The sequence below is a fragment of the Meleagris gallopavo genome, chromosome 5 (genome assembly GCF_905368555.1).
Source record: "Meleagris gallopavo chromosome 5, MGAL_WU_HG_1.1, whole genome shotgun sequence".
Classification (NCBI taxonomy): Eukaryota; Metazoa; Chordata; class Aves; order Galliformes; family Phasianidae; genus Meleagris; species Meleagris gallopavo.
The window spans coordinates 18,974,171-18,988,839 of NC_139408.1; the positions used below are offsets into that span (position 1 = coordinate 18,974,171).

General features: G+C 42.8%; 1 protein-coding gene across 7 annotated transcripts in view; it reads left to right on the plus strand.

The window, feature by feature from the left end:
• The window catches only part of PRR5L (proline rich 5 like), a 47,252-nt gene that overhangs the window by 27,675 nt on the left and 4,908 nt on the right, over positions 1-14,669 (plus strand). For 6 of the 7 annotated variants that reach the window (XM_031553500.2, XM_031553505.2, XM_085224588.1 and 3 more), the window contains 3 exons: positions 1,159-1,250; positions 4,474-4,614; positions 6,044-6,170. In XM_031553500.2, coding sequence (XP_031409360.1) covers positions 1,159-1,250; positions 4,474-4,614; positions 6,044-6,170 — 360 coding nt within the window. The remainder of the gene's footprint in view (positions 1-1,158; positions 1,251-4,473; positions 4,615-6,043; positions 6,171-14,669) is intronic. The other variant, XM_085224587.1, reaches the window with a different exon arrangement.

Sequence of the window (14,669 nt, forward strand, 5' to 3'; positions counted from 1 at the left end):
CAGATGGGGAAAACTCATGAATGCATAATGATAAGGCTCCTCTTAGATGCAATTTTGCGTTCTGGTTCCTCACTTAAACTTGAGGCTGAGATTTTGAAGCTGCCTTGAGCAGCTGTCTTCATTTACTGTTCCTTGAATCTTGACTACTTGAGGGCTCCTCCATATGAGGGTCTGCGAGAGGTATCCTGGGAAATGAATTTGTCAGAACCTTGTATTAAACGTGGGTCTGTATTTGCTCCTGGAATTTCTAGGAGTTGTATCTAAAAAGCTTGGCAGAACGCTGACACTTGAGGTAGGAAAAATCCCCTAAAAAACTTAGAGGTTTTGGGTCAAAATGCTGAGAAACATACAGCTGTTTAAGTCAAGCCTATAAAAATAATTTAGTGTCTGTTTGAACTATAATGTTCAGTAAAGCATTTTTCTGTTAATAACAGGTTTTTTGACCACAGTTGTGTTCTTGTTATGGGAGTCACGAGTTGCATAGCATAATCTGCCTTCATTTGAAATATCCCCTTATGTTTGGGAATATGTGTTGGAGTCAGATTCACATGAGGGCTAACCACAAGTGGATTTCACTTAGGAACCTTCCAGTTTGCCACGTTTGAGAGGCGAAATCTTAAAAGGAGCACCGTGGCTTTGTGGCCTGTCAGAGTTGTGGGTTCCTGTAGGAGTTCATGACTTCTGTGTCTGTTCTTGAGGGTGGCCAGATGCTGGAGATGGCTTTGCTCTTACAGAAGGTCTCTCTGACTCAGTGGCTGCAGGACAGCTGATACTGGCTATGGCCTCCCAACTTCCATATGCAGCTGCTAGCACACAGCTAGGTTCCTGTAGTAATTTAGTACTTGTGAGCTGTGAAATTACATAGTCCTTTGTTTGGAGTTAGAGCCTCCTTACAAAGAAATGCTTCACCATTTTGTTGGAGCTTGTCTTGTGTTTTGCATGGAGCCTGTTCTCTTTGTGTTAAGTGACAGTTTATGATCACAACCTTGTTTGTCAGTTAAGGCAAAGCTTAGCTGACCTATGTCACTTTCTGTGAGGAAGCTGAATGTGACTTTGTATCTCTTACTTAGGGAAGTAGAGAGTAGTGGAACAATTCAACTTGACTTCAGTGTCCCTGCTGCTAAAACTTTTTCTCACTCCCAATCTCTGTTTTTGTAGGTGAGGATCGCATTGACATCCTGTCTGAAATTTGGGATCACTACTTCACTGAGACTCTTCCTACACTCCAGGCAATATTCTACCCAGTCCAGGTAATCTTAATTAAAATAACTGCAATGTCTGCTAACAGTACAGGGAAATGTCTGTTTTGGAAGAACTGACTAGTGGTTAAGCAGGTCTCAAAACCTTGAAGCTAAATGTGAGAGGAAGTAGCATTTGTCCAGATTGGCATTCGTTTTTAGAAGGACTGCTAAAATCTGCTGGGCAAGTACAGTCTTCTGAACTCTTATTTCCCTTTGTCTACCGTCTGTCTGTGCTTAGCTAAGCTTGTATACCTAAATTATTGGATTATTTGTCTAGATTGAAGCTCTGGACCGTTTGCTGAAAGTAGGTTCTTCCATTTCTAAATATTTGGAACTCTGGTACAGTTGATAGTGCTGACAATTTGCCTGCAGGGAAGGAAATATGAAGATCAGATTATGAGCAAATGTGTCTTACTCATCCAAACTACTTTTGGAGTGTTTACATTCAAGCTGTGTCTTTGGAAAATTCTCTGTTAGTGTTTTTAAAGCTTTGATAAAGGGGCAAGTAAATTTTTAAGGACAAATGAACAACTTGTGTAAGACTTACCTATACTGGGTATTTTAAATCTGAGTATCCCCTCAGACATGTTGGGCTTCCAGTTTTTCATGTAGCTTTGGTCAAAGTTTCTGTATGAGAAATCTAGATACCTTCCTAGGCTATTTTGACCTTCTGTCCTGTTAGAGAAGCAAAAATGTTACTTCATGAGTAGACATTCTGAGAAATGCTAGCTGCATTCTCTTGACTTCTGGATATGTTTTCTGGAAAAGCATCTTTTCTTCTAGTTATATTCCCTTTGTTTTGTTTGAAAGACAGCATGTAAAGCTCAAAGTTTGCCTTTTTCTTCTAATCCTGTTAAAGCAAGCATCTCCTAGAAGAGCAAAGCCCTTCTATAAAGACAAACGCTAACTTTTTTACTGTGTTTATTTTTGTTCTTTCCTTGCTGCAGAAGCTTAAAGGTAGGTGTTTGGCAGCTAGAACTGCATAATTCCAATATGCTTCCTTTCTCTCCCTTTGCAACTAACTCACAGTCATGGAATGATGTCATCTATTTTTGTGGCAGTTTGTTTGCTCTGCAGTTATCTGTGCACTGTAGAAAGAACTGAGCAACTGTTATGTGGTACCTGCAAATAATAATTCTTAGCTTACTAGAAAAATCTGCTTCAGTGCAAAAACTACTTCACAACAGTTGCAGCTTTTAGAATTTGGTAGCGATTAAACTGAGTATGGGATGCTGAGATTGTTTGAAATAATAATTTTCTTAGTGTCCATCTTGTTGTGAAGTTTTTGTCAAAGATTTTTCACAAAAACTGCTAGGGAAGTATTGTTATTTCACAGATGAAGAACTGAAATGTAACAGACAGCATATTTTAAACTTTGCAAGCATGTATGTTCCTACATACAGTTATGGATTTGACTCTCCTGGATACATCTAAGAACCTGACTCTAAGTGAGCTGTCCTAGGTTACAATTAAGTGAGTTGCTGGTGCAGCAAGGAACTAATGAATCTTGCTCTTATCCTGAGCTAGTGATCTGATTACAAGCCTGGTTTTTCCTACAAATAAGAAACTGTACGTGCCATTTATCTGGCGTACCAAATGTAAAGAGATTATGTAGCAAATCTCTTTCACCAAGCTGCTGTTCTTCATGCACTACTCCAATAGCTGAGAAAGTCTGTATGCTGTTGGTTCCTCAATGTTTGAAACTTCTCTGTTGCAAATGCCAACATATGTTTTGTGACTTTCTGTGATCCCAGCAGCTGACCATTGAAAATGAAAGTAAGTGGGCCAGATATGTGAGCATGTTACTGGTGGCAGTAACCAGAAGTAACTTTGCGTCTCAACTAAGTTTGAACCTGAGGCTCATAGCTGTTGCAGAAGCGTGACCTTTAAGTGGCCAAGTGGGTTAAATTGCTGTACAGAGGAAAACTATGTAAACAGGTCACTGACTTTAATATAATTGCAGCTGTTGATGTAACCAGTTGGTGTGGAAAAAGAATAGCAAGTCTTGTTTTGTTTGGCACAGCGGTATGTTTGCATTTTGAAATGAGATGAAATTAATGGGGCTAAACCACATGGTATAAATATAAGTGTACAGCTGCTGAAATACAGTTTGGAGATAAATATGAGCCAGCCTGTTCTACACCTTGATGTTTCTAAGTGATGGTTTAAAAACAGTAAAGTGCTTTTACAGTGGCCATGCTGCCTGTCACCCCACTGGCTTTAGGTCTTATTTACGTATTGATGATGCTGTTAATTATGACATTAAAACCATGATGAATTAATAATTAACTGTTAATTCCTTCCAGCTAAATATTTGCTCAGTGAGTATGTTACGGATACTATAAAATGGTTACAAAATGGAGTGCAGGTCAGAGATTAATGTGTTGGGGAGAATAAGGAAAACTTTGGGCTGGGAAGTAAGCAGGGCCGGGAGGAAACTTTCTGCTGTTAAATAGGGCAAGATAAAGTCACATGTACCTTCTGCCTAGCAGAAGGAAATGTAGTAACATTAGAATGCTCAGTGGGGTCCAAGGATGTCTGGTGTGCTTAGAAAAGAAATAGAGCTGTCTTCACTTGGTAAGCTAGCTCACTTGTTGATGCTAAAGGCCACAGTATGCTTTGTGGTGGAAATCAAACTGTTGCCTTCATTCTGTCTAGTTGCTTTTTAAAAGGTGTTGGTACAGGCAGTCCAACTAGCTTTGTTCTAGCCTAAATCCTAAAATCTATATTTGGCTGCACTGTGGATTTTTGTCTTACCAGCCAGGTCTAAAGTGCAGGTGTTGAGCAGACAGACACAGAACAGAGGTATAGGCTTGATTAAGGAATATTCTGTGCTGAGCTCTTTCCCTACCAAATCTTTAGTGATTTCTCAGCTCCAACCATCAAAAGCACCAGCTGTATCCATTCTGGGTTTCAGGTGTTTGTGACCAGATTGGCTGCCAGTTAGGTTTTATGAACATGTAACCTTCTGGTGAAATACAGGCCCCTTTTTTGGCTTTACTCCGAGCCTAGCAACATAACATAAGATGTTACTCCTTCCAGAACTTATGTGGACAGAGACTGAGTAGGAAGCTATCAGTGCCAGAAGTCCTCACGCTGACCAACTGGGGGTGCTTCACCACAGCAGCGATGGGCAGGATAGGCCAGTTCTATCTATGTATATGCATGTGTTATTGTGGTGCTCCCATATTCCTTTACCAACTCTTGAATTTTTGCCTTTTCTGTTTTCTAGGGTCAGGAGTTGACCATCCGCCAGATTGCTCTTCTTGGTTTCAGAGACTTGGTCTTGCTAAAAGTGAAGTTGGAAGAAATTCTTCCTCTGGTCCAGACAAAGCTTCCAGCTTCCATTGTCCAGATGCTGTTAATTCTACAGGTGGGGAGCTTCTGGTTTTCCTTGTTTCACTCCGTTTGAGACTCTTGTCCTCACCCAACTGACACGAATTTGGAAAGGAGAGCGGGGAGAGCAGTGGGTGAGATGAAGGGGAAGATATGTGGTCTTATGTGAGAGTGCTAAATGTAAAAATGAAAGCTGAATTTGAATGGTTAATGTCCTGAGCTTTCCTGGAAGTTGATAAGGATAGGTCTGTGAAAGGGCCAAGTGCTGCTCTTATGTGTTTGCGTTTTCCTCGGTACTTTGTCTCCCCAGCTAGGGACAGTCCCCATAGCCTTCTAACTTCCTCATAAATTTCCCAACTTCTGTGAACACACAGTTCTCCTGATTTGTCAGCTTTGTAATGACCCAGCAAGTCACTATAGGGGTGATAAAGGCATTGGAAAGAGTATTGCCTGCTGGCTCCCTACTACCTTCCTCTTTCCTAAATGGGATGCTGAACCCCCTCTATAAGAGAAGAAATATCATGGCAGCATGCAAAACAGTGCAAATTTTCCAAGGGCATCTTCCAAGAAACACAGACTTCTTGTGAGGACTGTCTTTTATAATCAGCCTTGGAGAGAACAGAATCCCTGTCTTCCAAGCAGGACATATATGGCCAAGTTTACCATTTCTTTTAATATTGTTCAGCCTGGCAGTCCTGAAAAATAGATAATCCAGGTAGCTGTTTGGGCTCCTCTCACTTTAATTTCTCTTCAGATATACCTTATGATGTTTGATGGGAAATAAAACTTGCTGAAGTATGTATTATCTAAGTTGCAAAGTAGCTAAGCTGGTATTTCTGTGCGAGTTCAGATATCCCCTGTGACCCAGGCTGTAATAGCAGGAAATAGAGTGCTAGCTCAATTTCCATAAAATATCTTAATAAAAGGAGTCTGGGGGCAAAGAGAATCTCAGTGACACATCTGAGAAAGAAAAGCCTACTGAGGGTTTGCAGCAAGCTAGTCTGTGGGCATTCTCTGAAATTACAGTTAAATTGCTTAGAGTTCGCTACAATCTTTCATACCTGTAAGCTGAACTAGAGAGGGTGCTTCTCCTGCTAGCCTGTCTTAAGGAAAGAGCAGGACTTTGCCCAAGCTGTGATAAGGCATTTCCGAAGAGAGACTTCCTGGCAGAACTGCCTTGGTATAGCTTTACTGCTGCAGTTATTCTGTGTAAATCTTATGTTACTGTAGCTTGTTACTTTCCTATCCCTTGGTCATTAAAAACAAAGTCCCTTGGATGCCTGTTTATGACTTGAACAAGGAGGCTGGTGTGAACAGCATGCAAACCTCCATTTTGGCTCTTCAGCTGTGTTCCTTTAAGTGCTGTACTGATATGGCTGTGATACTTCAGAGTCAAGATATTTGGTGAACTTCAGTAGAGCCTTACTACAAATGGGTAATGATGGCTTTTCACGTTTAAATTTCAGAGTGTCCATGAGCCCGATGGCCCCAGTGAGAGCTACCTACAGCTGGAAGAATTGGTCAAGCAAGTGGTGTCACCATACTTAGGTTTGTGTGAGGATCACAGCTTCGCTGGTAGCACCTGCTTGCTTGGTAAGACATGCAGCAGCAGATGGAAGCTCTTTCAAACACTGTGTGTTACCAAGGTTGGCTAATAGGACGCAGTGCACATCTGTGCTAGAAAGGAAGTGCTGCATGACTCCAGGAACGAGGAAACAAAGGTTAAAGCACCCTTAAGAATGTCATGGTTGACATATTTCTCAATATAGATCTTCTTGATCTGCTTTTCATTTTCCACTGCATACATGTGCAAGACTTCCACTCTGTGGAAGTCTGGATTTTAAAGTCTGTGCCTGAGGTGCTTTTCTCACCCTGTTGCACTAATGAAATTGCATGTTTCTTGTCTACCTGCTTTCTGTTCCTACTGGCTCACCTGTTTTGACTACCTTGAGTCCAGCAGTTACTGTTGCATCTGCCACCCTTTGCAGACTTTTCAATTCTTGCCTACTCATCTTGAGGGATTGTTTTAACTTTTTTGCATGGAGTCTTCCATGCATTTGAGCATTCTGCTTGGGGAAAAAAAAACAAAAACAATCTATTTAAACTGTAGATAAACAGAGCTAGGAGATAGTGCTATCACCACACTTCAGAAAGGTGATGGTCATAGTGGAGAATCTCTACGTATTATTCAAGAGCTCTGCTAATAAGCATGGCCTGTGAGGAATAGACTAGCTAAGAAATTGATATGGCAGTGCTGTTTAGGTAACCAAAAAAATTGAAATGGAGTAAATGAAGAAAGCTCTAGGCCCCCCACTATTTTGTGATTCTTCATAAGCTGTAGCCTCTCCTTTGATACAGACTTTGTCTAGACGGAGACTGTTTTGTGTTACAACTTAGCAGCACAGGCAGGGTAGAATATGGCCTTATGGTAGAATGGTTCATCAGGGCTTGGATGCTCTCTGTCTGTAACAAACTCCCAGCCTGTAGTGCTGGGGTGGTGTGAAGTGTAACTGCCTGACCTATACAGAACTTCCTAGCTAGCCTGGATTTCTGCCATCTGAGCAAAGTATTGGTATCATAAAACAAAATTCACATGAACTTTACAAGGCCAGTTCATGTGCTTCAAAATCATTGTACTTCCTTTGACTTTTTTTAGCTGTCATTTACTTCTGTGCATTTTCAAGGTGGCCTTTTGCCCGTGCTCCACCCTATGCTGAGCAAGGAGAAGTAACTTTTATTTGCATTACACAGCAGAGACAAAAAGAGCAGCATCTTCCTGCAAATAATCCTGTTGTTTTCAAAGTGCTTCTGTGGTGGTAATCTCATCTAGTAATCGCTTCTTCTTACCAGATTTCTCTCTCTTCCTCTCTCCTTCTTTCTATCACTTATTTTGCTTTCTCAGAGCCAATGGATTCTGTCACTAGGCAGCTGGTAGTGATGGAGAGTCCCAGTAGGTTCCCTGCCATACAGTGGCTCTGTGGTGCCTTTCTGTTGGGCTTTGGATGTGTTTGCATTCTCAGTAGATGCTGTTGTGTTCCAGATTGCAGTTTGGACTCCACCTTCAAGTTGTGTTGGTTTTGAGAAATGCAATTGAGGAAGATTGTGGTCACAGCTGTGAATAAACATAAGGCTTTGGCCTTCAAGGCTGAAGTATGTTAAACTTGGTTTAAGCTGAGAGAGGAGAGCAGCAGGAATAGGCGTGGGGGGGAAAAAAAGATGACAGAACAGCTTGCAGAGGGGATTTGGGGAAGGCAACTTCCCCAGCCAAAGTGACAAATTACAAAGTCTAGGTGGAGCAAGGGGAAGCAACTCATCACACACCTGACTTGGATGCCAGAGGCTCTGGCCTGTTTCATTCTGAGCTCTGTAGTTCACTCTGCTTTGGTGAAAACACGGTTACTTCAGTTGGATTGTATTACTTTCACTGTACTTGTTACTCTCCTGTTGTCCGCTCTCCTTGCTTCCTCTGTGTGAATTAGTCACTACCTGCACTGTAAGGACAGTGTGCTGAAGGGATCCAGTTGTCTCAGAAATAATGTTTAAATAATTAATACAGGAAGAAAACATTCATGCTATTCACCTAGCATCACTGCTGATTTGAGTTTGCCTCCAAAATAATCCCCTAAAAGCTCTTCCTGGTTTGTGTTCCTGGCTATAGTACAGCAAAATAGATTTATTTTTTTTTTTTTAGTTTAAACTATGCATGATAGTTCCTTTTAAGAGAGCATCTTCTCTGGCTGTTGGTAACAGGCCATCTGTTATAGGTGGACTGGGTTTCTTTCCAGTCTGAAACCCATGAGAACACACAAACTAATCTTTAGTCTTCTCTGCCAGGTCTTTTGTCTTCTGTACCATTATGTGGTTGTGGTTGAGCTACTCTGTGTGCTGGATCGTAGCTCTGGGCAATGGGGTTTGGAGACATTGAACTGAGCCGCCATTGTCCCTCGAGGACTACTCCAAGGAGGATTTCAAATGGGAAAGGTCATAGGAGAAGGTCAGAGTGCTTTATTTCAGCACTCTGCTGATTTGTTCTTCTCCCCATGTCAGATGGTTTTTTTTTTTCATTTTCTTTCAGGATGGAGTTCTGTGCATTGCAGTTCTTATGGGAACTTGACATAGTGGACACAGTGCATACATAGCATTGTTTCTGTGTTCCAGTGTGTGGCAGGGCCCTGCTGCATAAGAAGATAAGCACAACATCTGAGGAGAGACAAAGGATAGATGGCTTGCAGAAAATAGACCACAGTCTGATGCTTCTTAGCCATTAGTTCACAGCTGGAGGTTATGTGAGAATCACAGAACAGCTCAGGTTGGAGAAGACCTTAAAGATCATTGAGTCCAACCACGACCTAACACTAACAAAATTCTGCTAAATCATATCCCTGAGCACCACATCCAAATGGTTTTTAAACACATCCAGGTATGGTGACTCAATCACCTCCCTGGGAAGCCTATTCCAGTGCTTAACAACCCTTGCAGTAAAGACATCTTTCCTGATATCCAACCTTAACCTCCCCTGGTACAACTTAGGGCCATTTCCCCTCATCCTGTCACTAGGGAGAAGAGACCAATCCTGCTCTTGCTGTATGCACCTTTCGGATACTGGAAGAGAACATGAAGGCCTCCCCTCAGCCTCCTTTTTCCCAGACTGAGCAGCCCCAGTTCCTTCAGTTGCTCCTCTTAGGGCTTATTTTCTAAGCCTTTCACAAGCCTTGTTGCCCTTCTTTGCACCTGCTCTAGCACCTCGATGTGCTAGCACCTTTCTGTACTGAGGTTGCTCATATGTCCATCAGTACACCAAGGTCCCTTTCTGGCAGGCAGCTTTCCAGTCACTCCTCCCCAAGCCTGTAGGATTTGCCTGGGGTGGTTGTGAACAAAATGCAGGGCCCATGGAGCCTATTCTGTACCCTATCCTTTTATACTAGCGCAGGGAGCTGCGTTCCAAGGGAGAAACAAGTCTTACTATTAAAGACTGAGGCAAAGAAGGCATTAAGTACCTCAGCTTTATCCTGATAATTGGTCACCAAGTTCCTCTCGGTGTCCAACAAGGGATGGAGATTCTCCCTAGCCTTCCTCTTGCTGTTGATGTATTTATGGAAATATTTACTGTTGTCCTTTATGGAGCTTCACTCCATATCTGTAAATATCTGTAATCATCATACATAGTTTGCCTGCTCTTCCAGAAACCATAACCTTTCCTTCTGTTCTGGAGTTCCAGCCAAAGATCTCTGTTCAGCCTGTCTGGCCTCCTTGTCTGTTGCCTTGTCTTCTGTGACTTGGGGATGATCAGCTCCTGCACCTTCAAAATAACTTCCTTAAAGCATTCCCAGTCTTCCTGGGCTCCCACACTCTCCAAAACCACCTCCCAAGGGACCCTCTCAACCATAGTCCTGAAGAGGTTAAAGTCTGCCCTTTGTAAGTCTGAGGTGACAGCTCTGTGGACTTCCTTCAGTAGCTCAACAAAGATTGAGAAATCTAGCATCTCGTGATCACTATGCCCCAGACAGCCTCCGACCTTTTCCCCGTAAGACCTTCTCTGTTAACAAACAGCAGGTTCAGGATTTTGCTTCCTCTCATGGGCTCCTTCACCAGCTGTGTCAGAGAATTATCTCTCACACACTCTGGGAACCTCTGGGCCTGTTCCCTGTATGTTGTATGATAAATCCAGCAGATGTCTGGGAAGTTGAAGTCCCCTACAAGAGCAAAAGAGAGAGACCTTACCCAACTGTCTAAAGTATCTTATCCACCTCTTCATTCTGGCTGGGTGGCCTGTAGCAAGACTCCTGTAATAACATCAGTCTTATTGACCTTGCTTGTTATTCTGATCCTTAATAGGGTTGAGAGCTTATCACCATCAATCATTACCATACATTCATGCTTTTTCTTAACAAAGAGGGGTACACCACTGCCTTTCCTGCCTTGCCTGTCTCTTTTAAAATGTCGGTAGCCATCCACTGCAGCACTCCAGCTGTGTGAGTCATTCCATCACCTTTCCATGATGGGCTCCAGCTTCTCCTGGATTGCATTAGTGTAAAGGCACCTGAGCTAGGCCCCCTTTTGAGTGGCAGTAGTCATAATACCCTCATGACCATACTCAGGTGTTTCCATAGCCACCAACCATTGTGTTTTTCTTAGAAAAGAGTGAGTCATCCTCCTCCTTCACCAAGACACAAGACTGTGGGATCTTACTAGCACATCCCTCTCCTACAAGCACCAGGATGTCACATACAGGCTTCATTCTAGTGATCTCAGTTACACCCCCTGCCCCCTTTGTACCTAGTTTAAAGTTTTATCAATGAACCTTCCCAACTCATGTCTTAAGACCCCGGTGGACCGGTGGGAGAAGCTACTCCTATGGGTTGCCAGCAGGCCTGGTCTTGTGCAAACAGAGCAGAGGTCAAAAAAACAGTTGCAGACTTCTTAATTTCCCAGGGGACTGTGATTGCTTGATAGAGCAATCAAAGGAGGAAAAATAAAGCAATAAATCAATGTTCAGAGTTCAGCCTAACTTTTTTTCTGATTATCATAAAGAATTTTACTTCAGTTTCACAAAAATCATCTGTGGCCGTTTTTTCCTCAGAAGAGTTAGATCATCCCTCACCTGAAGAGAGGAAACATTGATAAATTCTCCACTATGCATTTCTGTTTCAGTACCTGTTCAGTCCTGTGTAATCCATTTCTACAACAAACCTGACCTTGAAAACCCCCACTGAAGGAAGATCCACAACTTTTGTGTGGTTACATGCAGCCCTTATTGGCATTAGATTGCCTTGCTTAATGTCTTAAAAATGTCTGCTGCTGTTGTGGGCAGAAAATAAGAGCAAGACCTCTTGTTTACTGCCCAGCAATCCTATCTTAAACAGGTACAGCTTCTGACTAAATACTTGGTGGCAAGAGAAGGAAGAATTCTAACATCTTCCAGTGAGACCTATCAGCTATGCTATATGTTTCAAATGCATGTTTTTGTAGAATCTCATTAATTTCACTGTGCCAGCAGGAGACAGGGCCATTCCCCAGTGCTGTGAAGTCAGATAACGCCCATGGTTATCTGAGATAAAATTGGTTCGTTCTGCCCTTTAACTTATTTCATGCTGCTATCACCTTCCTCTTCTCCCCTCTGTCCTAACTCCTGTGGAATTTTATGGTCAGAGATTGACTCTGATGAAGGTCTAGGTTATCAAACAGGCTGAGACACTTAACCAGCTGTGTTTCTAAGTCCACCAATGAAGTTCTGCCAGTATCTTTTTCCTAGCACTTCTGCTGAGCTGTGTCTGCAGAGCTATGCAGGGAGCTGCCTTCTGGATAGTGAACAGCTTGGAGTCTAGATCCAAGCAGAAGCCACTGAAGTGTCAGAATAGATCTTCACAAACTTCAAGTTCTTCACTGGCAAGGTCTGGTTGTGCTCTTTCAAATTAAATGTTTGGAAAGCATAGATGTGGGAAGTACCTTTCCTCAGGTGTCTGAAGTGTTTGGCTAATGTGTCAGCAAAGAGCTTTGCATCCCGTTTTAGTAGAAGTGGAGGTTAAAATCTGGCTCCTGTAATGCATGAGTGACCTGAGTGTCTCTTTCAGAAATAGAAATAATGACTTGAGAGCTCTGCCTCCTTAGCATGTGGGTGACAGTGCCTTAAGAGGAGCTGGAGGGGAGTTTCAGGGCCCTGCAATGTATTGGGGAGCACACTTGAATCTTTGAGGTTGGTGATGTATGGTTGTTGCTAATCTGTTTGAGGTATCTAACCATCACTTCAGGTACAAATCCTTTTCTAACATTAAAAAAGAGGCTTGCCTTGCCAAGAGAGCTCTCTAAATGCTATCCTTTTTTTCTCTCTAGTACCCGATGTTCCTGACTAGCCAAAGCAAACCTCAACCGTTGATTCCTGTCTTAGGCAAATCTTCCCACAACTCATTTCTTCTCCATGATGGCAGGCATTGCTCTGCTAATTGCTCCTGTATTTAAGGGACATTCAAGAATTTTAGAGGCATTATCCAAGGCTAATGGAGTGGGAAATCAGATGGAACTGAAACATGAACTTCTGGAATATTTGTAATTTCAAAAATGGCCTTTGCCTTGCTCCTTTTTAGCATTCTCTGTTTGTCCCAATTGTTTGACTATAGTAGAATAGAAGGGAAGAGTTAAAGCTTAGATTTTTCAGATTTAAAATATGCATTAGGAGTAAACTTCTACTGACATAAGAAACCATGAGAGCGTGGGTCTGTGTGCAGTGTGGATGCACTCACACTGGAGGTTGGCTGCGTGATCTGGGTGAGCTGTGGCTGTGCAGTGGCAGTTTGGGCCCCAGCTCGCACAGGCTGTATGTCTGCCTGGTTTGTGGACGTTTTGCAATCCAGTCTCTGCTTAGTTCTGGGCTGAGCTGAAGAGTGTCTTCTGTCTTTGCAGCGTATCTGGGTTACATTGGTTACTGCAGTCTGGTCAAACTCAGGACCTTTGCTTTACTTTTGCACACGGCAGGCAGCATTGTACTCCTGTTCCCATGCTGATAAAGGCTTGGGGAGAAGAGCGTGGTCTTGTGCAGCGTTGCTGCTATTGCTCTCTTCAATACCAGCAGATTTTACAGTCTCCCCTCCCAGATTCTGGTTAGATTTTGAAATCTGGATAATGTCAGATGCTGAAGCACCAACACATGCATCAACTCTGTAAAGTCTGCTCCTCATTGAGTGTGTGTACAGGTGCACGTAAGAACACAAGTACACACATAGCACGGGAGCCTCAGAACTGATGAATACAGCCTGGCTGGTTGGACTGCGAACAACTGCAGTAGTTGAGGAGCACTTGTTAACCACTCTGCCACAGAACACAAGGATGTACCAGAAGGGAACGTCAGAACCAATTTTTCCAGTTTATGTGCAGGGATGGTTGCCAGGCTTGGCAGGAGCAATTTTATGTTATTGCTTCCTACAGTGTTCTTGGATTCAATGGACTTTAATCTCCCAAGTCCTCTGGCTTGGCTGTTTCAGCGGCACTAAAAGTTTACACGCAGTGGCACTTCTTTCTCACGGGAATATTTTTATTTATTTATTAAATGAACCTCCAGCCTTGGCTATGATTTTTCATTTTCCTGTGTATCCTGGCCTCTTGGGAAGGGCTGCAAGCTGTGCCTGTTTAAATAGAGCATATTTTCATTTTAAACGTGCTGTTTAGAATTGGAGAAAAGCAAAGATTTTGCCCTGGAAAATCTGCAGCAATGGAGTCAAGAGAATTTACCACTTTTTGTTGGCTCAGATTCATCTTCTCAGGCCTCTCCTAAGCCAAGAAACCTCTGCATAGATAAAACTGTTGCAAGATAGATATAATGTAAGTATTAATTTTTGGAATGGCATATTGTGATGAACACAACATCAGAAAGCTTCTGAGTTCCCTTTCTCCTCTGCACCAACGAACTGAGCAGCCCGTAGCAGTGGCTGTGTTCCTAACCTAGACAGGAGTGGACATCAATGTGCTCGAGTCAGTCATGTTGCAAATAAATAACTACCCCACCATTGACTGCTTTTTTTGGCATCAGCACTTGGCTTTATTGACAGCAGTCAGTAAAGAAGCCCTGATAAGTAACGTGCAATGTGGAGAAATAGTTACTGCTTGGACTCCCATGTTACTTGGGTCTCGTTGACACCAGACCAATTTTTACAGCCTAGGTGATGCTGGTGCTGTGCTGCGGTGCTGGTGTGCTGCTACCAGCGACTGCAGGGAGTTATGGGAGTGCTGGTGTGGTTCCCTTTATATGACCTTTCTCTGATGACCAGCACCATTGCTTGCTGTACTTGAGGTGCAGTGGACGCATAAGGAAGATATCGACTGCAACCAGCCTCAAAACTTGCTTGCACAAAATGAAGTGTTCTGAATGTGTTACTGAAAGTGCAAGGGTGAAGTGTTGTCATTATCTGGCTGCTGCAGCGCTGGAGTTTTGGCTGCTCAGCCGTTCCTCCTTGTAACAACACCGAGCTGGTTTTCTGCCTTTCTTATTGATGCAAGCTTTCAGAGCTGTTTCATAACCTTCAGAGGAGAGTGCATTGCTTTGCTTTTTGTTATCTCTTATGCTCTGCAGTCTTGTGGAAAGTCTCCTGCATGATCTGAAAG